The 25,505-nt window shown below is 37.1% G+C and overlaps 1 protein-coding gene across 11 annotated transcripts in view; it reads right to left on the reverse strand.

The window, feature by feature from the left end:
• The window catches only part of STAU2 (staufen double-stranded RNA binding protein 2), a 333,041-nt gene that overhangs the window by 100,094 nt on the left and 207,442 nt on the right, over positions 1-25,505 (reverse strand). For 2 of the 11 annotated variants that reach the window (XM_031669627.1, XM_031669628.1), the window contains exon 14: positions 5,693-5,806. The exons of 7 other annotated variants lie outside the window; for them this stretch is intronic. In XM_031669627.1, coding sequence (XP_031525487.1) covers positions 5,693-5,806 — 114 coding nt within the window. 2 more of the 11 variants (XM_031669630.1, XM_031669629.1) reach the window with 2 other exon arrangements.

Genomic DNA, 25,505 nt, shown 5'->3' on the forward strand with positions numbered 1-25,505 from the left:
ATTTACTAATTCATTCTTTCATTTATATAAAGCAAGTAAGTTCAAGATCTAACCTCAACGCAATAAGGTAGGCAGCAATAAAACTATCAACTAGATATTAGAAGCTACAGTGTTTTTACTAAGCTACATCTACTTACCCAATCTTTGTGAGATTTGGTGATATTGACAATGCAATCAGAATGAAGATGAATAAAAAGAAAACAACGACAGGGAAGGAAGTTTATGACTTTGGGGCTGTAACTAGAAGGTGACTAATGTAATTATAGGAGACACGAAAAGATAGTAACATCCAAAAGTGATGAGGAAACATGTAGAAAGGGTGTCATGACAGAGTCAAGAATAATATTTGGTGAGTTACATCAAGCTAGGAGACTACAAAACCCTCCTGAACTATTACTAAGAATGTTGCTTTTAATAACATACACTAACCAATACAACCAACCTCCAAATAGGATATACTGAAAAATATTAAGCAAAACCCTCACCAGCTCAATCTTAAAAAATAAATGACAAGTTCGAAATTTCATAAGACAATTGGCTCAGCAAGGACTAAGACTGTAAATCAGTGACCTTTGTATGCGCTAGTGTCTAAAGGAGTATTCCTACACACAGTTGTTCAGTTAGCTCATGTTTGCTGAGAAATCTGTATCTGAAAACTTAAGCTATGTTTTTATTCTGGACAATTAAACTAATTTGAGTGTGAATTTCTAATATCATATTTCTTGTGAATAAGGTAAACAAATGTCAAAACATTCTCTTCAAGACACCACGGGGACCTCCAGGCAAACCCAGCCTGAACGACTGCCCACTGTCTGGATGAGAATTCAGGGTTCCAGGACAGGAAACTCTGGCCTACAGACGTCTTCCCTAAAGTCAGACAGGAGTGGGCTTAGACCACTTTTTGAAGACTGATAATTACTTTAAGAAGTCTGGGCTGGGTGTGGTGGCTCACGCCTGTAATCCCAGCACTTTGCGGAGCCGAGGTGGGTGGATCATGAGGTCAGGAGTCCGAGACCAGCCTGCCCAACATGGCGAAACCCCTTCTCTACTAAAAATATAAAAATTAGCTGGGTGTAGTGGCATGCGCCTGTAATCCCAGCTACTCAGCAGGCTGAGGCAGGAGAATCACTTGAACCCAGGAAGCGGAGGTTGCAGTGAGCCAAGATCACGTCACTGCACTCTAGCCTGGGCGACAAAGCGACGCTTCATCTCAAAAAAAAAAAAAGTCTGAAGCAGGCCTTAACTAATCACTGGCATTTGGAGAAGCTCTAAACCAGGCTATGGGTTAAATTTAGTGCATTCCAAGGTGGAGCCAACACACCAAGAGAGCACAGGAGAGGCAAAAGGATGGCATCCTTCACATTTCCTCGGACTCAAGACTGCATGAGTAGGTGATAAAGCAATGAATCTGGCTGTTTTTTTTTTTTAAACATTAGGTTTAATCAAGTATTATCTATATACAGTAAAATTTACCCTTTTGAGAGTGTAGTTTCTGTGAGTTTGACAAATGCATACTGTCATGTTTCTACCACCACAATCAAGATGTAACACATTTCCATCACCTCCCAAAATTCCCTCATGATACTTTGTAGTTAATCCCCCTCCATATCCCTAGCCCCTGCAACCACTCATCTGTTTTCTATCTCTATAGTTTTGACTTTTCCAGAAGGTCATATAAATGGAATCTATAGTATGTAGCCTTTCGCGTGGTTTCTTTCACCAACCATCATGTAACTGACAACAAGGCCAAGGAGACTGGGACAGAACTGATGAACAGGAAAGTGGTAGGAATTGAAGTTAGAGAAGTGGAGGGGGCCAAATCATATAGGAGTTCGTGTATCATAGCAAAATTGTTTGCATTTGATAGGAGGTGTGATGGGAAGCCATTGGAAGGTTTTGTGTAGTTGAGTAATGTAATCAGATTAATTTTTCACGCCTATAATCCCAGCACTTTGGGAGGCTGAGGTGGGAGGACTGCCTAAGCCCAGGAGACGGAGGCTACAATAAGTTGTGATTGTGCCACTGCACTCCAGCCTGGGTGACAGAGCAAGACTCTGTCTCAAAATAATATGTGAGAGACCACAGTAGAACAAAGGTAGAAAAAATGAGGCTAGTTTAGAGGCTACTGCAGTCATCGGGGTTAAAAATGATAGTGACTTAAGCTAGAATGGTAAAATTGGAGGTGCTGAGAAGCGGTCAGGTCAGAGACATAATTTAGAGGAAGAGATACTGGGACAACACGTAGCATGTGAGGGGGACGAGGGGTTCAAGGGAAGCTCCAAGGATGGTCTGAGCAACAAGGTAATGATGGTAACATTCACTGGGACAGAGGAAAGGACAGAAGAGGTAGGAGCACGCATGGTAGGGGGAGTCAGGGAACAAAGTGTTCTATAAATTTGGACATCATCAGCATATAGATGGTATTGAATCTTTCCCCTGATCATTTTGCATATCCATATCAACTTCTGATAGAGAAATTTCACTTAACAGTCTCTGTCCTGTTACCCTTTAATACAGCAAATGAATGCACAAGGTAATATATGCAATTTCCACTTCGCTAAGTTCCTAGAGTTACATTTTTAAAAAACAAGAAGATAAGCTATAAAGGTTCAAGTATAGAGAGTTCTTCCATTTCTTGTCTTCGTTTTCCACACAGGTAAGAACAACCTGAGTTTCCTAAGAAGGACCACTTCCAAATTTCACATATACTTTTTTTCTCAGAATACCAAATCTGTTTGGTCAACTGCATTGGGCCAAATGGATTATGATTAGAAACTTTTAAAAAAATGATTATGATTTTTCTTGCTTTAAAATGTTTCCCTGTTTACTAGCATTTACAAATTAATGGGTGAAAAAGCATTTAGTGGTCCAAGTTTTCCACCTTATGAGATCAAGCTGATGCTGCTATGGTGAAGGAGTACGTTTTCCTTAGACAGACCCTCAGGTTGGGGAGAGGGTAATGGCAACATAATGCAGAAAAGCCAGAGGGTATGAAGTGGGGGTTTATTTTGTGTCTACTTTCTCCAGGGAGCCCAATTATCCAAGAACAAGAGAGGAGCAATGATCACACCACCTACTTTCCACCTCCTAGGCCACTACAATAGTGTTTGATGTACAGGATGATTATTCCTGTCCGTCATTTATTTCAGTCATTTATTCATCTACCAATTTGACCATCATCAACACATTTCCTGAAAGTTTCTATCTTAAAATTTCATGCAAATTTGTCATCTATAAAATAGTTGTATTTGCTTTAATATAAAAATGTCTTAAGTTATCACTGAGTGCAACTGACATTCAGTTAGATGTAGCGAGTCTATGTACAATCGTGCAGGTGTACACTGCACACCTCAATGGGGTGCATTCACACTGCAGTTATTGTGATTTATTACAAATATTTCTGTCAGATGGCAGTAAAATGCCTTGAGGAAGAGGTACTATTTTTCTAATTTGTAAAGGTGTCATATGGGTGAACAGTAGCCCTGAACTTTGAGTACCTTGGCATAGGCACTTGGCACAAGCCCGAATTAGCCTCATTATCTTACATATGAAGAAGCCAAATCTCCAAGAGGTGAAGAAACAAGGTCTCAGAGCTAGTTCAAGGCAAAACTGCATTTGATCCCAGTCTGCACTCTCACTCCAGTGTTACAGCAACATGCCACCTGTGTGAACAGTGGGTTGCTCTTTTCAGAGGTGTGGGTTACTGATGCGCTCTTTCATTTCTTTGCTCAGTCTTAGAAGAATCCTTTCCAAGACAGGTATCCCATGCTGCTTTTGACATTTGCCTCTACCATGAGTGGATACATAGATAGATATAAAGTTAATTACACTGTACTCGCCCAGTATTTACAAAGGTGAAGTTGCTAGACTGAGAGCAAGAACCATGTCTGACATTCTCCTCATGTATCCTTAGCACCTAGCTTACAATTTATAGTTTATACAAGGGAATGTAATACTCTGCTGTAAGCTAATTTAGGCCATGCCCCTCAGGTTCCTACTGCACTCTCTTCTACAGCTAGGGCGTATGTCAAAGTAAAACCCTCAGAGGCACTGGAGTGGTCTCTAAGCTTCTTTCCACATTAATATGCTACAATTGTTTATTTTTGGTTGGGCTCATTCAACCTGGACCAGGAAGATCAGCTATAGAATCATAACAGCACTGGAATGGATCTTGTATGTCATCTAACCCAACTCCTTCATTTAACATAACCAGGAAACAGTTGCAAGGAAGTAACAGAATCCATCCAGGTAGCTGCAGCAAACCTAGACTATGGTTCATTCCTAAAACTCTGATTTTCTGACCATCAATTATTTGATCTTCCCTAAATATCACAATACTTCCCCACCAATGAATGAATAATGACTGGAAACAAACAATGTCAGAGACATTGTGAACTAGAAAGGTGTGTCCTTAAGAATGTTTTCCAAGATCTTGTTTGAGTTGGACAATGATAAATCATGAGTCTGAGAAGATAGCCTATTTATTCTTTCCAAGCAAGAGGTACTACTGAGATAGAAGAAAAGAAGATTAGTTAGGTAAGACTATTAGTAAGTCCTCAGATTTACTGAAAAATAGATATAAAGCTGGATTATAGTTGTTCTGTACATGAATGGTTAATTTAGAAAGCATAACTGGTTAGTCATACAGCAAACTATGTATGTCTATTTACTCTGACTCCAAGCCAGAAATCCTATGATTTAGAACATTAGTTTAGTCTAAAGTGATTATTTTAACGAAAAATATGTATTCTTTTGTAAACAGGATGTATTCTCAAGCTGCTATCTAAACAATAAAAGGAATTTGTTTATCAAGAAACAATACACTTTTCAGATTTTTAGCTTTATTTCAGAAATAAACCTTCAAAAGTAAAAACAACACTGGAACTTCATTTCAATAATATCCCAAGTTATGGGACTACGTTGATGGCTCTGAAAGTTTACACAGTTGTTCTATGTACAGTCATGTGCTGCATGATGATGTTTTGGTCAATAACAGACCACAAATATAATTGTGCTCTCAGAAGGTTACAATACCATATTTTTACTGTACCCTTTCTATGTTTAAATACACAGATACCATTGCATTACAATTACCTATGGTATTCAACACAGTAACAAGCTGCACACGTTTGTAGCCTGGGAGCAGGAGGCTCTACCACATAGCCTAGGTGTGTGGTAGGCTCTAGTATTTAGGTTTGTGTAAGTCCATTCTGTGATGCTTGCACAACAACAAAATCACCCCATGATGCATTTCTCACAACATATCCTTGTTATTAAGTGACGTATCACTGTATATTCTGTAATTCTATAATACAACACTCTTTTTAACAGAACCAAATGAGTGTATTACAGTGAGACTCCACTGTTATCTATACTGTTTTGTTGACCCTTCCTCTCATATATAACTATTAAAGATAAAAATAACCTGTGAGGCAACTATTTCTTTCTTATAAAATAGTTCTATATTTAAAATAATAATGAACTGCAAACAAGAAGTCTAAAATAATTTAAATCTCCTATGATATCAATTTCCCAACACAATCAATTTTGATTTTTCAAGTCTAGCAGATGATGCTAGCAGATAACGTATTAAGGAAAGCAAAGCTGCGTGTGTGCACATAGCTTCCATTTTGATGGCCTTCCATTTCCAAGCTGGGCCATAACACAGCAAAATGGCAGTGGCATATTATACCTGATCATGGCTGGCTTCAATGGAGCTTCCAATAGCATGGAAAGTCATCTGCACAGGGGCTAATGTCAGACAGGTCACACACTCTTTGCCACTTTGTCTATCACAGTAGTGAACCTATAACAGAACACACGCAATCCGCTGAACACCATTTTCAGAAGGGACAAGATGCAATAGGTCCTTTTGCAAAGGGTCTAGATTTCAGGAAAATTCAAGTAATTTACACAGAACACGCTTTAAATATCTAAAACCTTACTGAACCCCTCTAATATCTAGGATTTGAATTGAATCTATTAATCCCATCTTAAGTCTTTTTGAGGATTTAAGGGAGTTTAGGAAATGCTATGCAAAGTGCTTTTACATTATAGCTAGTAGAAAAATTCACAACTAAATGCTACACCTATCTTTCAAGTCCAGCTTTTTATAATACATGATCCACAAAGGGCTCAAGCATAAGCTGAAGTCAAAGTTCATCTGATTCTAATGTAACTTTGTCAACCTGAATTTTCTCTCCTCTTTGACTGCATGTGTATATGACTGCCACATAATTGGTACTGACACTCTTCTATTTCTACAGTATAGTCCCTACAAAACCACTGTTGAATATATATCAGTATATCATGTTCTGTTTGAAATTGTGACATTACAATCAAATTGAATTAAACTGAAATGATTTGTAATGTGCAGACCAAAATAAAGTGGTCACAATATTATCTTTCATTTAGTTAAATACAACTAACCTTTATTAAAGCCACATGTAAGACACTCCACATCAGAGGTAGGGTACATGGGGAAGGGGGAAGAGTTTGAGTCCATCTTCCCATTAAGAAAATTTCCATCCTTCCATTTATCTACTGTCAAAAACTTCCAGGTTTTTAAAATTGTAAGCTAATTAAGTAAAAAGAGCATCGCTTTTGTAATAAAATTAATGAAAATATGCCTATAGAATAAAATGGGGTTCCTACTTATTAGAGAGAAAATTGGTTTTATTAGCTATAACTTGCTCAATTTGTTAAATGTGTATAGATTTAGGATAAAGGCTTAAGTGAAAATCTTGAATTTGTGAGGAAGAAAATTAAAACACATACCTGAGTTAGTTCCTTGTCTTGGTTTTTATTCTATACCTGAGTTATTTCCTTGTCTTGCGTTTTATTCTAATTGCTGCATAATGTCCATATATTTTTATTGCAGAATATGGCCTACGTTTATTTTATCATGTATAATATGGATCTGACTGAAAATTACAATATGAGCCCAGTCTAATGGCTTAATAATTCAAGTTTTTTAAACCACTAGGGCTGTTAAGAACGGCCATCATTTTTCCTGGAGGTAGGGAAACTTCCTCCTGGGAATCTATAAAAGTAGTTTAGAGCTCAAATCAAGTCAACATAAAAGCCTTATTCCCAAAGTACTATAAAGATTTTGTTATAAAAAATATTTTTACCAAGTTAACCTTGGGGAAAAAGGTTTGACAACCGTTCTAATTCACCATCTTACACTTCCTGAGCAAATTAAAAGCTCAGTCGATGTATACGAGTTCAAGAATGTGGAAGTGTTGTTTACTATGCAGCAACTAGGTATGAAGGGGAAAAATGAAACTTACCACGTAACAGGTTTATGTAAAAGCCAATAAATGCTGACACTATAATAGCAACAGTTCACAATCATTTATGGTACGGTTAAACTATTATGTCTGATATAGTGCTATTATAAAACATGCTCTTTTAAAATTTAATAAAATATAATTACCCCTTCGACACCAACTGAAAGTCTGTATGAAAGACATGACAATCTCCTAAATATACAGTGACAGTAAACACACTTCTATGTCAGCTGACTTACTGCAGCTCTATTCTTTCTCCTAGAGAAATGAAAATTAGAAAGGACAAAAATAGGACAATCGCAGTCAAAAAAATAAACTTTAAACTTCATTTCCATCAGTGACTCAGATACCATTATTGAGAGATATAACTTTTCTCCCAACTGTATACAATTCACTGTGAAGCCTGCAAGTACCTAATAAAACACTGTGTCCTACAGACATTCAATATGAGTGTGTTTACATATATAACTCATATATGAAAGATAAATGTAAAGGTGCAAGTTAGCACACAGCTCCAAAGATGTCACAGCACCCAATGATGTGACAGAGATTGCTAGTTGTCCTCCAAAATTCTTCCACAGTAATTCTTAGCCAGGCACTTGGAAGCAAAGAATAAAGACCATAGTTTCCAGGTTCCCCTGCAACTGGCGATATAACTAAGTAGACTGTAAAAGAAGGAATTACGCGGCAGCTTCCTGAAAACTTTTAAAAGAGGTTTCAAGCGCGTGCCTTTTGCTCTTTTTTATCTGTTTTGCTAACCTGCTGTTTGGAGTATAGGTATTATCATCTTGACCATGAGGACAAAGGCCAAAACCTAGATGAGAGTAGTGAATTGGAAGGGACCTGGGTCCATGAGGACTTCATGGAACAGAACCATCATGCCAGCTGTAGCCTGCAAGCTTATGGACCTTTCAGTGACAAAAAAAATAACTGCTGTATTGTTTAAGCCACTGGGCTTTTTATCACTCACAAAATAACCTAATCTCAGTGAGATTTTTTTCCTATTGGCCCAGAATTGACACCAAGACCCATGGTCAAAACCAAAAGAAGCTCTAGAGAGCTGCCAATATTTAGGGGTAGGCTTTCCCCCAACCCCCCTTGTAAAAGTCAGTACAACTGATCCAATCACAAAGAACACACAAAGGAACAAAGGATGGGGGGGTGGTGCATCAGGAGGGAATCATCTGGATTGTCAGCCTGATGAGAAATACAGTATTTCCAGCGAGTGGGTAGCTCTAAGAGAATAGCTGATAGAGAGTGGGAATACCTGCAAGAAGGGGAGGCTGACATTTCACTCCCTGGTGGGAGGCTTGCTGAGAACCAAAACTGTAGGCTCCTTTTGAATAGAAAATTTGACCGAGTTTGCTGTATGTCCCTGGCAGTTTAGAAGCGTATGAAAATATAGAAATTGGGCTTGGAGGTATCTGAGAGCTTACTGAAGGAGTCCTAGGTAGGTAGTGTACCTGAAAAAACAAAAAGATAAAGGAAGATATGATCACTTCCTACCCCCATGGACCTTGAACAGCATGAGAGAATCCCAGCAGAAGCCAAGGGGCTACTCAGGCCAGCCAAAGTAACACTCACCAACAGAGGGGCAGAGCACAGACCACTGGTAAAGCCCAAAGGAAACGTGGCTTTACCCCAGGGCCAGAGGAGGCCACTGACTCAAGAGACATGGACATGATGTACATGGAAAAGCACAATGGAGGCCACCAGGAGTGGATGAAACCAGGATGAGTAGCAGCTTCCTCTACCCTAGTCACCCTCCAATCCTCCAGAGCAGTAATAGAGGTAAAGTGTGCAGGAAGATGTCTCCGAGCCAGGTTAAGCTCCCACCCCACCAACCACAAATACAGATGCTGGAGTGACAGGAGGAGTGAAAGAGATCAATGTACACTCCCCCTCCTCTAAGTCTCTGGAGCCAAAATGAATGGCTTGCAATGGAAGGATATGAACTTGGAGTTTGACACTGATGCATTAGATTTTTAAAAACTAAAAGCTAGCCAGAAAACTATGGAATTTGCCAAAGATATCACAAAGGAACATGAATGGGAGATGTGGCAGGACACAGAGGAAGGGGGTGACTGGAGAAATAGAAAATCATTCTGTGTTACATCCCTACTGCATTGAGACTGCTCAGTAAACCAGATAAAAATATGTAGGAAAAAACATGAAACTCTTGCTTGAGGTCCCAATTTCAAATTAAACGTAATAATATGCTGATAAAAGGCCTTAAGAAAAAGTCATATTTTACATACTCAACCAATGACTCATAAAGACAAGTTAAATATGGCGTTCTTCAGGTATATATTTTCTTCCTGGAAATAAAAATATCAGTGTTCATGAAACTGTGAATTTAAAAAAATATGTGAATGACATTTTGAAATTCACTCTTCTAAGTCTAAAAATGCCTCTTATGATTCAAAGCATTTGCAGGAACCAGGAATCTTAGAACACTATATTAAAATAATTAGGGCAACAAAATTCCATTCATTGTGTCTGTAACACACAAATCTTCAGAACTGACTGGGTAAACTCTTTCTGCTAGAACAAAGCAGTGCATTTCTACAAACGTGGCCCTAAAAATTCCAATGCACAATGTCATAGGACCTTGATTTTTATGAAAGGTGAATAAAGGTAATTATAGAAAATTACAAAAAAGTCATCACCCTGCATTTTTTAAACCAATAATAAAATCCTAAGGCCCCGGCAACCAACTTAATAGACCCCCTCTGAGTCAAGGGGACCTCAGAGAAACCTGAAAAACTGAATTCCCAGCCATGACAGAAAGGGAGGTTGGATATCGCAGTCATTTTAGGCATAACTAACCAACATTAACATTGAAATAGAGATCATAAGACTGATGAAACATGTTATTTGTGGCAATATGGTTCTAAGTTCCAACCTGACTCTGGTATAGCATCATATGACAGATAGCAGGCTCTGAAGGAAATTAAAATATTTTACCCCACTATATATTTATATGACATACCTTGAAATGGCCCTGCAAAGCAGTCTCTTGTGGGAGGAACTTGCGCCTGTAGAGAAACTCCATTACTGTGGCCAAGCCTCCCCCTTTTTAGGTCTTTCCTGGGTCTAAGAGATGAAATGAGAGTCTGGGCTGAGCACGGTGGCTCACACCTGTAATCTCGGTGCTTTTGAAGGCCAACAGAGGAGGATCCCTTGAGCCCAGGAGTTTCAGACCAACCTGGGCAACACAGGGAGACCCTATCTCTACAAAAAGAATTAGCCAGGGGTGGTGTGCCCAGGAGTTTGAGGCTGCAGTGATCCATAACTGCACCACCGTACTCCAGCCTGGGTGACAGAGCGAGACCCCGTCTCAAAAATATAAAAAATTTAAAAAATGAGAGTCTGACAACTTTAAGGTCTGAAAAGAGACATTTACCATCTATTCTCTCTGAAGGCTGTTACCTATGAGGCTTCATCTACATAACAAGAACCTTGACCTCCACAACCATTCCTTTTATCTTAAGCATTTATTTCTAAACTGACTTTGAGTCTTTAGACAAAGCTTAACACTTTCAACCAATTGCCAATCAGAAAATCTTTGAATCTACCTATGACCTGTAAGCCACCCAACTCCTTCACTCCCCACCCAGCCCCTTCCACAGCTTCAAGATATTCTGCCTCCTTAGGATGAACCAATATGCACCTTCCATGTATTGATTTGATTTTACCTACAATTCCTGTCTCCCTAAAATGTAACTACAATGCCTAGGGCACACCTTCTCAGGACCTCTTGAGACTGTTCCTTGGGCTATGGTCACTCATTGGCTTAGAATAGACCTCTTTAAAAATACTTCAGAGTTTGGTTTATCAACAGTTTAAGATTTATTATTTATAAATTATATCATTTTGCTGCCTTTGGTACTCTAAAATGTGAGCAAGCAATCTTGATTTTTATAATGATGTAGAGCTTCTTCTGGATTTATAACACCATCAACTACTATAAATTGATACTTTGTTTCTTTCTCATGAATTTACAAAAACTATTCCACTGAAAGGTGAGTTGTAAATTTCAATATATCAATTAAATAAGATGCCTTTCTTTGAAATTTGCAAATCTATAATTTTTAAGATAAGTTGCCTAGTTTGATTTGTAATCTCATAAACCCAGATGAGACACTATACTTGAGATGGTATACTACATTTCCTAGTTTGATATGTACTCTTCTAAACCCAGATGAGATATTATACTTTAGGATTCTGATATTGACTTTGCCAGTCTAAAGACTCCCTTTTTTCTGAAGAGAAAATGAGGAAGTATTCATAGAATCACTTCAAATATTCATAGAATTTAAGAAAACAGACAAGGCACTGTGGTTCACACCTGTAATCTCAGCACTTTACGAGGTCAAGGTACGAGAACTGTTTGAGGCCAGGAGTTTGAGACCAGCGTGGGCAACAGAGAGAGAGGAGACCCTGTTTCTATTTGAATGAATGAATGAATGAATGAATGAATGAATGAATGGTTTTAAATTACATAAAATGCTAGGTGTGTGAAATTTTTTCATGCTGTTTTGAAAATATGAGGGACCATCCAAATAAAAATTTAAATTTCCTACCACCAGCTCTGAAAAGAAGTTGAGTCAAACTATTTCCTGCACAGCTAAAAGTTCTTGATGTTGCATGACTACTAAATATTTTACTAATCTCAGCAGGGAACTGGGTTAACTGCTTATCTGTCAGATGTTTTTAATGGCCACCCCCTATGGAACAAAAATGAGGAGGGTATAAAAAAGACCTATGTTTAAAGAAAGTTCCTTGTTAGATCATTAAGGTATGTGATACACAGCACAATCACTGTGTTAAGAAAACATATATTTGATGAGTACACCTCAGATTCATTAACTGTGGAGTTGACTTCACAGCAGTAGGTAGCAATTCCACTGTAGGTACTGCACAGAGGCCTTGCACAGAAGAGTACAGGCAGCAAAGAGCTGAAGAGTGACAGTTTAACACTAAATCTTAGGAGACTCAAAATATGCTTGATTCTTGCAGCGTCTGCACCCCAGTTGTACAAAGGACCTAAATCTTTATTAAGACAAAATAGCATGTTCTTAGCAAGGCGCAAAGCAGCTTTCTTTCATAAATATTGAACTAAATAAGTAGATTAAGTTGGTTTCAAAATGTTCTTTACTACTTTTTTAGATCACTTGATGACATGTAAATTATTGTATTTATTTAACTATAGTCAACAGTACAAATCTACATTATGTTAGTTCTATTTATAACTAATTAATGTATAAGTAAACAAAATTAATTTATCCACGAAAAGTATATAGAACTGTAGATAGCTCATGATTAGCATTAATAAATATCATAGTCTTATTATAACACATCCACTCATAATGTAATAACATAAATGATAAGATATATAATTATTGAGAGCAATACTAATGAGAATAATATCTGTTACTGTCTCTTCAGTTTTTTTCCCAATCCTTTCCATAACTAACAAACACCATATCCACTTCTTTGTAACAAAAATGTGAACATACATTTAACATGCTTGGTCGTGTATCAGTGTTTTAGTTGATGCATAATCTGTTTCACTCTAAATGCAACATGCTTGTCACATTAATGCCTCTAAAAGGACAAGGATAAATAAATGAATGAAATCGTATTACACAGACTGAGACACAACTTGGAATTATCTTTTCTCTCTTTTAAAAATCCTATGTTTTAGCTAAGCTTTGAAAATTACATGCTTATATTTGATAATCAAAATCTGGCAGTAAAGTATAAAAATTTATTTTTTTGTGTAAGCCACGGATAAAAATTATCTAACAAATGCAACAGATGTGATGTCAGCATTGTTTAGGGGGATAATAACATTCTTAAGTGACAAGCATGTATATGACAAAAATCCTAAACATTTGCTTTTTGCTTTTTTTTTTTTTTTTTTTTTTTGAGATGGAGTCTGGCTCTGTTGCCCAGGCTGGAGCACAGTGGGGCGATCTTGGCTCACTGCAAGCACAGCTTCCCGGGTTCATGCCATTCTCCTGCCTCAGCCTCCCGAGTAGCTGGGACTACAGGTGCACGCCCGGCTAATTTTTTTGTATTTTTAGTAGAGATGGGGTTTCACTGTGTTAAGCCAGGATGGTCTCGATCTCCTGACCTCGTGATCTGCCTGCCTCGGCCTCCCAAAGTGCTGGGATTACAGGCGTGAGCCACCGCACCTGGCCTGCTCTTTGCTTTTTAGCTTCCATTAACTATGCCTGTGAAGGTCTAGGGAGACAGCTAATTAGAACATAAATTACACTTACACACACATACACAAACAATTATTTTAGTTTTACATTTCCATCAAAAGAAAACACTAAGTGATTTTTTAACAGTTTCATGTCTACCAGAAAAGGAACTTCCCTCTCTGGCAGTGTGCACTCATGTTTTGACATATCCATATACATTCATTTACGTATGTAAAAGAAGCCACATTAAATGGTAAAGGGCTTTGTAAAGAGTTAACCTTTTAATAAGAAAAATTCTTTTCAACATTAAAGGAAAATTATGGTTACACAGGTAGTCAGTATACCATCAAACCAATACAAACTCTTTTCTCTATGGGGCAAACTCTACTATTTCTAATGTATTAGAATTCTGTTGTATTGAATATCACTTCAAAAAATAGATACCAAACACAAGACCTTACAAATCTTATTATATACTGGCTTAATTCATAATAGCATTTAATTTTTTTTACAAAAATATTTTAACATGGTGCTTTCTACTCAGGAATTACAGATTTTCAAAATGTATGATATATATTTGAATTGAAAATACAGTTACATTTATGACAGACCATTTATGATTTCCACATCCAGACAAGATGAAATAGATTAACTTTTCCTTATTTTTCCTGCTTAACTACAAAAAGCTCTGGACCTTATACATAAAATAAGCATAAGGGGATTGTGAAATGTGGAGAGAAGGTGGAAGACTGACTAAGGTCTTTGGGACCCAAGGAATAATACAGTGGTGAATTCCTGAGTTTTCTTTTTGCTTTACATATCCTGGGTTGGGTACTAGAAAAGCCAGCAACTTAAGAATGCCAATGGGTATAGGCAGGAAAAAACAGTCCTAAGAAAGTCTGCTCTTTCTAACCAAAGGACCAGAAAAATAATAATATAACAAGATATAAATCTTTTAGGCAACAACTGCCCTACTCCAGGCAAACACCACGGAAAAAATGGCAGATCCACCTCCATTCCTAACAGCAAAAGGCAATTTGGAAGTCTACACTTTCCCCCTCACCAGACTGTAATGAGGTGACCCAATTTCCTTGCTAAACTTGTGACAGAGAAGGCCAAATGGGGAGTCAGAATTTTCATCCCTGTTGGATCCCTGGACAGTCACCTGTACCTGGTGATGATGGGGCGTCCTACTCTTCCTTGCCAGGGCGGTGTCAGTACAGGCATGGTGGAAGGTCAGGACTTTTACCACCACCCAGCTATAACAATATGCCTCCTACCAAGAAGATGTCAACAGAGGCTAGGTGGAAAATGTGAACTTCCAGAAAAAAGGCAGCACCCCTATTCCCTAACTGGTACAATGTCAGAGGAGGCTTACTGAAACAGAAATTTTAGGAACATAGTACTCAAAATGTCCAAATTCAGTAGAAAATCACCCTTATACCAAGAACCAGAATAATCTCAACTTGAATGAGAAAAGGCAATCATCAGATGCCAACAAGATGTCACAGATGATAGACTTATCTGACAAGTATTTTAAAGTAGCCATCATAAAAATGTTTCACTAAGCAATTACACACACACTTTTGAAACAGATTTTTAAAAATAGTCTCACGAAAGAAATACAGGGTAACTTAGTAGATGGGCTTCATAGCAAAATGGAAAGAACAGAAGAAAGTATCACTGAACTTGAAGATAGAAAAATATAAGCTCCCCAATCTGAAAAACAGAGAAAAACAGACTGAGAAAAAAACAAATAGTGCTTCAAGGGTCTGTGAGATCATAACGATCTAATAACTTGTGTCATCAGGGTCCCAGAAGGAGAAGAGATAAGTGGGACTGAAAAAAATTCAAAAAAATAATGGCTTAAAAATTACCCAGTTTTGGTAAGAGATAAACCTACACCTTTAAGAAGCTGGGTAAGCCCCAACAGGATAAAAACAAACAAATCAACACACAATCAAGCTTCTGAAAATTAAAGGCTAAGAAAAATCTTGAAAGAAGAGAGAGAGAAACAACTCCTGACCTACAGAAGTAAAAGAATGACAGTAGTTTCTCAACAGAAACCACGGATGCCAGAAGGAACAGGCATAACGTTTTCCAAGTGCTGAAAGAACTGTCAGCCCAGACTTTTATATCCAGAAAAAATATCCTTGAGGAAGAAAGGAAAACCCAAAACATTCTCAAATACAAAGAAATAGTCTGTCACCAGCATACCTACCCTGAAACAATGGCTAAAATTAAGTTAATGAAACAGAAAGGAAATTATAAAAGCAGGAAGAACAAACACGAAAAAGAGCATAAATATTGGTAAACACAACAGGCTTCCCTTCTCTTTTTGAGGTTTCTAAATTATATTTGACATTTAAGCAAATATAATTAGCACTGTCTAATGTGGTTCTAAAAGCATGTAGAGGAAATACATTATAAAGAGTCACATAAAGAGCACTGAGATAGGCACAGTATAGCTTCTGAGATAGTCTCACCAAAAATGCACAACCTCAATCTAATCATTTGAAAACATCAGGAAAACTCAAATTCAAGAACATTTTACAAAATAGGTAATCGATTTTCTTCAAAAGGGTTAAGATTATGAAAGACTGAAGAACTGATACTTGATTGGAAGAGACTTGAGAGACTTGACAACTAAATGCAATGTGGATCCTAGACTGGATTCTGGACCAGAAAAAGGACATTAGTAGAAAAACTGGCAAAATTTGAATAAAATCTGTACATTAGTTAAGAGTATTATATCGTTTTAAATTTCCGGGTAGTGATAATTATACTATGGTAATATAACCCGTAACAATAAAGTCAGTACTACTTTTTTACTTTTCTGAAAGTTTAAAATCTGTTTTTAAGGGCCATTTACAACATGAAATAAAATCATTAGTGCTATGAATTAAGGAGACTTGAAGGTAGCCAAGAGCCTATTAAGAATAGATAATAAACTTAAGTTTTTCTTTACATGCCAGAATTTTATATGTAAAGAGTCTGCAAACAATGAAAGAAGGGAATCTGGGGGTACTAAATTTTCTCTTAATTAGAAAAACAAAGTCAGTGGGGCAATGTAGTACTGTCTACCTCTGATATGGAGAGGAAAAAAGGGTGCAGAAAACATTTCTAGTATAAAGGCCTGGAAACTTGTAATATTGAAAGCTTCATGAAAAAGAGGAGTAAAAGCTTTCTCCTTAAGTCAGATTTTTAGAGGAAAAAAAATAACAACATAGGCCTATGCATGAGAATCACCGTAATGGGGACCAAGAAACTTAAACCAAGAAACATCAATACAAGCTACTTGATTTGCAAAAGATAAGAAGAAATAAGTTGGTGCTTAAACTACAAATCCAAATTGGTAGCAAATACCACTACCTATGACAGATTCTTTTTTAGATAGTCCTATTTTTACTCTAGGAAAGCATTTCTACCACTACCTCAACCTTCTCCTCTATCATTCACTTCACTGCAAAAAGTTTGCACTAAAGCCACCCTAATAGGGAACAGTAACCACATAAATACCAACTCTATTAGGTTTTTCTGTGCAGCATTTGACAAAGAATTTGATGGAGAGTCAGGAGAGACTACTGCCCCAGAAACTAAGGGAAAAGAAAGTCCAAGAAGAAAAAAGTTTGGATTTGAGTCCAGCGAGATTAAGTGCTTCGGAAAATAAAACTCAAAACTATTCAGAGGACTGGAAACAGAATCCAAAGTCTCTATAATGTATCATTCACAAATGTCAGGATGCAATCCAACATTACTTGACATAGAATAAACAGAAAAAGGTGATTTATACTCAGCAGAAAAGACAATCAATAGACACCAAACTCAATACATCTCTGATGTTGAAACTGGGGGGATAAAAAATGGTGTTTAATGTACCTATGCTAACTATATTTGAGCATGTATAGGAAAATATATCTGCAATGAATGAATGGATAGAAAATCTTTGCAGAGAAACAGAAACTAATGAAAAGGACCATATAGAAATTCTAGAAATGAAAAATATAATTACACAAAGTAAAAAAAAAAAATTTACTGGATTAAGGAGATAGGAGTCAACTGAACTTATAGGTCATTTGAAATTGTACAATCTGGGCCAGGTGTGGTGGCTCATGCTTCTAATGCCAGCACTTTGGGAGGCCAAGGCAGGTGGATCTCTTGAGGTGAGGAGTTTGAGACCAGCCTGACCAATATGGTGAAACTCCATCTCTACTAAAGATACAAAAATTAGCCAGGCGTTATGGTGACTGCCTGTAGTCCCAGCTACTCAGGAGGCTGAGGCAGGATAATTGCTTGAACCTGGGAGGCAGAGGTTGCAGTGGGCTGAGATTGCACCACCACACTCTAGCCCTGGGCGACAGAGTGAGACTCCACCGAAAAAAAAAAAAAGGAAGAAAAAAAATTGTACAATCTGAAACTAAGAGGAAAAAAATGAATAACGCCTCAAGGAATCTGTGGGACAATATCTAAAATGCATGTAAATGAAGTTCCAGAAGGAAAAAGAGAAAAAAGGAGACAAATCATTTGGGGGGAAAAAATGGCCAAAATTTCCCCAAATTTTATTAAAATAATAAATATATGAAGGAAAAAAGATATACAGTGAGATGAACAGTGTACCCTAAAAGATATGTCCAAGTGCGTAGCCCTAGTACCTTTGAATGTGACCTTTTTTGAAAATAAAGTATTTACAGATGTAATTAAAGATCTAGGAATAGATCATTCTGAATTTCGGGTAGACTCCAAATCTAATAACAAGTCCCTTTATAAGAGACAGCAAAGAAGAAGGCCATGTGAAGATGGAGGCAGAAACTGGAATGATGAATCTACAAGCCAAGGAAAACCAAGAATTGCCAGCAGCCACAAAAAGCTAGAGAAGAGGCACAGAACAGATTCTTCCTCAGAGCCTCTAGAAGGAACCAACCCTGCCGACACTTTGATTTCAGACTTCTGGCCGCCACAACTGTGAGAGAATAAATTTCTTTTGTTCAATCCAATGTGTTTTTATATAATCAATTATGTAATGAATATCTTATATTTAGAGATTTTCCCATATTTTGAATTATTTTATTTGAACAGATGTCAAGTTTACCAGTTAGTAATTAATTAGTCAATTCAATGAATATTTTAAAAGAATTGGTAGAATTCCAGCTTCTGACAACAGGAGAATGAATTCACAAGACAAAGTATTTTGCAGATATCAAAGTATAGACAAAATAAAAAAATATTTGAAGACACTGGAATGTTACCAAAATCAGGCAGATACCAGGGCAGAGATTTCCCTTGAAAGATTAAAATGTATGCAGTAAGAATTATGAGTTTATGACTTTTTGGTTTTGTTTTCATCTTGTGCTTCTTATAGTTCTACTGGTGGAAAACTGTAGTCTTACCCGCTGGGGGACGCAGAGAAAGGGTTTAGGGTTGGCAAATGAACTAGATATTTTGGGAAGAAATCCTAGGAGAAAGCTGCAGAAGTGGCACAACTTTAAATCTGAATCTTTTACCCCAATTCCAGCTGACTGCTAAACTTCACATGCACAAGGGAGATCTTGGAAGGCCCAATGTAAAAGTAGGCAGAAACCAGTGAGAACTGGTTGAGATTTGAAAGTCTGCTACTTTTTGAATAGAGTGCAGTCCCTAATCTGAATGCAGCTCAAATGATTGAATGCTAAAGCTTTATAGGCCTATAATATCAGTGGCTGTGTGGCTGGCAGATCAGCTAGAAATTTAGAGGAGGAAATGCCAGAACATAAAAAAGGCAAAGAAAGTGGGCCCCAAAATATGAGCATAAACTCAGACCAAAAAATTGGCTTTCACTATATGATGCAGGCACAGAGGAGACCACAAGAGAAAATGCTGCAGTTATAAGGTAGAAATACTGAGTAGAGTATATTGGCTGAGGGATACCACCATGGGGAAGATAAGGCTTGCCGTTTTAGCCTAAGCAACTTAACCAAAAACCAAAACCAAAATAAAAGTATTAATCTGGGGAAGAAATGATGATCCAGAGTTGCAACACGTTATCCACAATGTCCATTTTTCAAACAGAAACTAAAGATATGCAAAAATCGGGAAAAAGGTAAACCACACTCATGAATAAGGCAGTCAACAGAAATTGACTCCTAACGGGTCCAGCTGTTGGATTTAGTTGACAAAAAACTTCAAAGCAGGTATGATATAGATGTTCAAAGAATTAAAGGAAAATATAATCTCAGTATCTATACAAATATGGAATCTCAACAGAGAAAAGGAACTATAAAAAACAACTGAATGGAAATGTCAGATTTGTTGTGAGATTTTTCACAATAATCCAAAAGACTAAAGAAAAATAAATGGAGCCTTTGAGGCCTGTGGGAAAATAACAGGAGATTTAACATATGTGCAACTGGAGTTTTAAAAGGAAAGGAGAAAAGGCAGAAAACTTTTTTGGAAAAAATAGTGGTCCAAAACATTCCAAAAATGGTTAATAAAAAACACACCATTATTTTACAGTTCTAAGAAGCTAAATGAATCCCAAACTAGATTAAAAACACTCCTACATGTACCATAATCAAATTGGTGAAAAACAAAGATATACAAAATATCTTAATACTTTTAAGTATTAAGAGGAGAGATTCCTTGCTTAAGCCTAGACAAAACACAACACATGACATACATGGTCCTGTAACAACTGGCTGTCCTATGAGAAAAAAAATAAATTTCAACTCTTACCCCATACCATACATTAAAAATTAACTTTAAGTGGGTCTTAGCATTAAACATAAAAGCTAAAAGCATTAAATGTCCGTAAGAAAAGTTAAGATAAAAAATCTTTGTGATCTTAGGGGTAGTCAAAAGATTCCTCAGATGAGACCAACAAGGCATAAACCTTAGGGAGGAAAATTGAAAATTTTACTTCATTGAAATTGAAAAACCTCTGTTTTTCAAAGGATCACATTAAGATAACAAAAAGACAAGTCATAGGGAGGGAGATAATATTTGTAATGCAAATGACTTATGGCCAGGATATAAAGAACTCTTGTAAATCAATAATTATGGGGGGAAATCCCAATTAGAAACTGAGTAAAAGATGTGGACACCTGGCAAAGATATACAAATGACCAATAAGCACATGAAATGAAGCTCATATCATTTGTCATCAGTGAAATACAAACTAAAATATCAATGAGACACATTATACTCTCAATAAAATAAGACTGACCATATTAATGTGTATAACCGTCATACATTGCTGGTAGGAATGTCATGTATGTAACACATTAAAACAGAATCTGAAAGTTTCATATAACATTGTATGTACACTTACCATGTGATCCAGCAATTCACTCTAAGGTATTTTCCCAAGAGAACTGGAAACATGTCTGCACAAAATCTTGTAAATGAATGTTCATAAACAGCTTTATTCATAATGGCCCCAAAGTGAAAACAATCCAAATGTCCATCAACAGGTAAACTGACACAATCTGTGGTATATACACATATAATAAACTAATTCTTAGCAACATGGAACATGCATGAATTTCAAAATATACTGAGTGAAAGATGCCAGACACAAAACTGTGAATACTATATAATTCTACCTATATGAAATCAGTGTAAAGGCAAAACTAATTTTTAGTGCCATAAAGGATTATGTGGTTGTCTGGAGGTGAGGAAAATTGGCGGCAAAGAGGCGGAGGCAAATCTTTTGCAATAAAGAGTCCCATCTTGATTATGGTGGTAGTATATATTTTGGTGACTGTATACATTTTTCAAAACTCATCAAACTGTACAATATGGGTGTGTTTTATCACATGTAAATTATACATCAATAAGGTTGATTAAAACACTTAACTGTAGTTATCTCTGACACAACTGAAGACACTAAGTCATGGTTCATATTTTGCATAATCATAATTAACCTCACAATTAACTAATTTCCAAGCAACTATTAGGAACTTAACACCATTTGAATTTATTGTACATGTTCAGATGTGTTTATCTGCCCTTGCACCTATACCAAACCCTTCCCTCTTCCACACTACCACTCTGATGAGCTCACTGAGAGCAGAAACCCTGGCTATCACTTTCATGCTATATACTCAGTGCCAAGTTGCATACCTGGTCCACAGCAGGTGCTCAATATATACTGGTTGAATTCATGAATAAATTAATCCCTTACATGTTAGTATGCATCTGGAATCTCTTGTAGGCCTTTATCCATTCTCCCTGAGCAATATTATCTGTTTCTGTGGCTTCAGTTATATCGATACACTGACGACTCTCAAATCTGTGTGTACTATGTTCTCTTACTGATCACCGGACTGATTTCAACTGCCTACTGGACAAATCCATGTGAATATCCCACAAGCAACTCAAATTCCACGTTTAAAATGGAACATGTTAAGTTCCTCTAAGTTTACTCATCTCATCCATACTAAAAATAAAACTTTCCCTAAAACATCTCACACTCAAACTATCTCACTTACTCCTCAAATGGTCTCTACTTACTTTTCAACTTATGTAAATCTAGCTTCCACCCTAACCAGGCTAGTGAAAGCATCCTCTCTGAAGTCAGCACAAGAGATCATTTAATTTTCTCAATTGAGCCTTAGACAACTATACCCTAGATCCACTCCTCCACGCCCAACAGCTTTGTCTTAACTCAATCTTTACTCTTTCTTTCCTGGATTCATTAAAAACCAGTCTAATTGGTCTATTATCAAGTCTGTCTCTTTCTTGTCTAGTTCATCTTTTACACTGCTGACAGAATTATCTTTCTGTTAACCAATCATGTCAAATCTCTTTTAAAGATAAGTCAGTGGTATTTGTCTAATGGCTAAAAAAATTCGAACTCCCAACAATACACACACATTTTTTTCAGCCTCCTCACTAGCCGCTTCCACTTTAAATTATTTTCTAAAACACCATGCCCTTTTATGTCTTCAGTGCTTTGATGCTTCTGCCTATAATTCCTTTTCTTATCCACCTTAAAATTTGAAGTATTCTTTAAAACATATTTTAAATATTCCCTCTGCTATGAACTCTTCCCTAATTCCTTCAGTCAAAACTGTTCATCTCCACTCACAATTCTTGATATCACTAACCACACTTCGAGTTAACAGTTATCAGGTTATACTTACTATGTCATTTATTATGTGGGGTAGGCATTACATACATAATTTCTTGCACCATGCTACAAACATTTAATTATTTTTATCAGACCATTGTGTAATGTTTGAGCACTGATCCCAGGAGATAGGATTAATTTGTGGCCGTGGGTTATCTTCTTCCGCATATTGATTTTATTTGCCTATCAGTCTCCAACTTGACCATAACTCCCCATGTCCAATGTTTAGCATGCTACCCAGCATTTGTAGGCCCTTAGTGAGTACTGCCCAGTGTGAGTAAACAAATGTTCCATGTCCTGTGCTTCAGCTGAATCAATTCCAGTGTTCAATGGGATGGCATTCCATGGACAGATTAACTTCATATCCATCTAATTCTTCATATACATGCTGAAATTATGAAAACCTCTTCACAATATACTATCTACCACCTATCTTTCCCTTAGTAACAGTTTTTCAAACTGTAAACCTAGCACTGTTTTCCAGCAATGGTTCAAATGTTCCATTTTAGGACTTGATTCTAGACTTTATTTTGGGACACAGTCTTGCTCTGTCTGTTGCCCAGGTTGTACTACAGGTGTGAGCCACCTCATCCGGCCTGTACTTTTCTTATGCTTTTTTAAAAAAAAGAGATAATGCTACGGATAAAAAAAAATTTGAAAGTTTTTCAAATATCTGTTTTCTCTGATAGTTATATCTGCTTTTTGATGTGACTATGTTAAGATGGCAGAACTTTCTAGAACCTAAAATCTGTCAGGGTTTAAAATCAAGTAAAAACAAGTAAACTACATTACTAATATGATGTTTTATGTATGTACTCCCAAATGTGTTTACATATAAAATTTTATATTAGAATAAAATCTGAAGTCCCTTCCATCTCAAAGGAGTCAGAATTCTTTTAATTTTTATTTATTATTATTAATATTATATATATTTTTTGAGATGGAGTCTCGCACTGCCGCCCAGGCTGGAGTGCAGTGGTGCGATCTTGGCTCACTGCAAGCTCCGCTTCCCAGGTTCACGCCATTCTGCTGCCTCAGCCTCCCAAGTAGCTGGGACTACAGGCACCCGCCATCACGCCTGGCTAATTTTTTGTATTTTTAGTAGAGACGGGGTTTCACTGTGTTAGCCAGGATGGTTTCGATCTCCTGACCTCGTGATCCGCCCGCCTTGGCCTCCCAAAGTGCTGGGATTACAGGTGTAAGCCACCACACCCAGCCCTATTTATTTATTTTTTTGAAACAGGGTCTTGCTCTGTCATCCCGGCTGGAGTGCAGTGGCGGGGTCTTGGCTTTGCACCTCCACCTCCCTGGTTCAAGCACTTCTCCTGCCTCAGTCTCCCAGTAGCTCGAATTACAGGCACCTGCCACCATGCCTGACTAGTTTTTTTTTTTTTTTTGGTAGAGACAGAGTTTCACCATGTTGGCCAGGTTGGTCTCAAACTCCTGACCTCAAGTGATCTGCCTGCCTTGGCCTCCCAAAGTACTGGGATTACAGGCATGAGCCACCATGCCCAGTCGAGGAGTCAGAATTCTTAAATGGCTTACTCAGTTGTATATATAGTTGAGGGCAGAAATAAATTTATTAATGAAATCTATGACAAAAACAAACCAATATCCAGAAGACTATGGGCCACCACCACACATTAGTCCTACTTACAGGGACTAGTCTTCAAACATTACACAATAGCTTTTTTCAAAATAAAATAAAGATTTGTAGGCAAAAACATACCAGGTATTCTGAAATAATATATGTAATGCCTACTTCACTATCTGATATGTGAGTCCATCAATAACTGTCAGTTTCCTCCCTAGTTTATCCATATATGCCCTAAATGCAGGCCCCTGTTATGTCAGAGCAATTTTTTTGAGTATATAAAATCTTTTACATGCAGCATTCCACATACTGTTCTTTCTTAAGAGTTGCCTTGGGTGAGAAAAGAACAATACATATGAAATTTCAGCCACTGTCATTTGTGGGAAAATAAAAAATCTCCTTAGATATAGCTGGATTCTGGAGAAAGGGAAATGCTGGAGTCACTTCAACACGACTTGGAATGAGTATAGGTATATGGCTGCCATCCACCTGAAGAGTACTATAATTAATTATATGTCATTAAATGAAAAATCACATCACTGCCAATCTTTTCTAGCAAAAGGAAATGTAATGCATCTTTATATGAAAAATAATTTCTTCCTTCAAATACTTGATTTTTCAAATAATTCCAAGTAGTAGAATTTTCATGTTGAGTTGAAATCTCTTCTGATACAAACAGAAAAGGTTATCAGTTCTACTTGGGAAGGACACAAAATGATAATCATCTTTTTCTGCATCATGATGGCTCATTTCAGATCTATATTAAAGTTTCTTTGGTTGGAACAGCTCTTACTGTGTTTGTATATTACTTATATTTTGTTGAAGTATCTTGTGTGTCTTACTACGTATGCACTGGTGCATAAAGTCTCCAAATGAGTATCACAGCGATATAGGGTGGGTGGTTAGACCCGAATAGTTTATGCAGTAATAATGGACTGTTTTGCTCAAGGCCTGCTTGATTCTTACCTGTATTACTGTTACTCATTGTGGTTTTTATATGCACCAGGATTTCCTTCTTCAAACGTAGTATTTTTTTTTTTTTTTTTTTACAGGGTTTAAAATTTCAGTAAAATGAGTTGATCTACAATTCTGCTGGTTTTTATGGAAGTTCAGGTGTGTGTTATGTTTGCATATCCCTTGGACTTTGGCCTGCGTATCAAAGTCTAAAGATTCCAGATAAAACAGGTCGCTTTGCATAAACTGGGGCTGCCCACTGGAAGAACAAACCTGAGTGTTAATGTCACTAAAGGAAGACCAAGCCTTCAGGAGACTTCTAACACATACTTAGATCTCTCCAG

The sequence above is a fragment of the Papio anubis genome, chromosome 8 (assembly GCF_008728515.1).
Source record: "Papio anubis isolate 15944 chromosome 8, Panubis1.0, whole genome shotgun sequence".
In the NCBI taxonomy this organism is placed as follows: domain Eukaryota; kingdom Metazoa; phylum Chordata; class Mammalia; order Primates; family Cercopithecidae; genus Papio; species Papio anubis.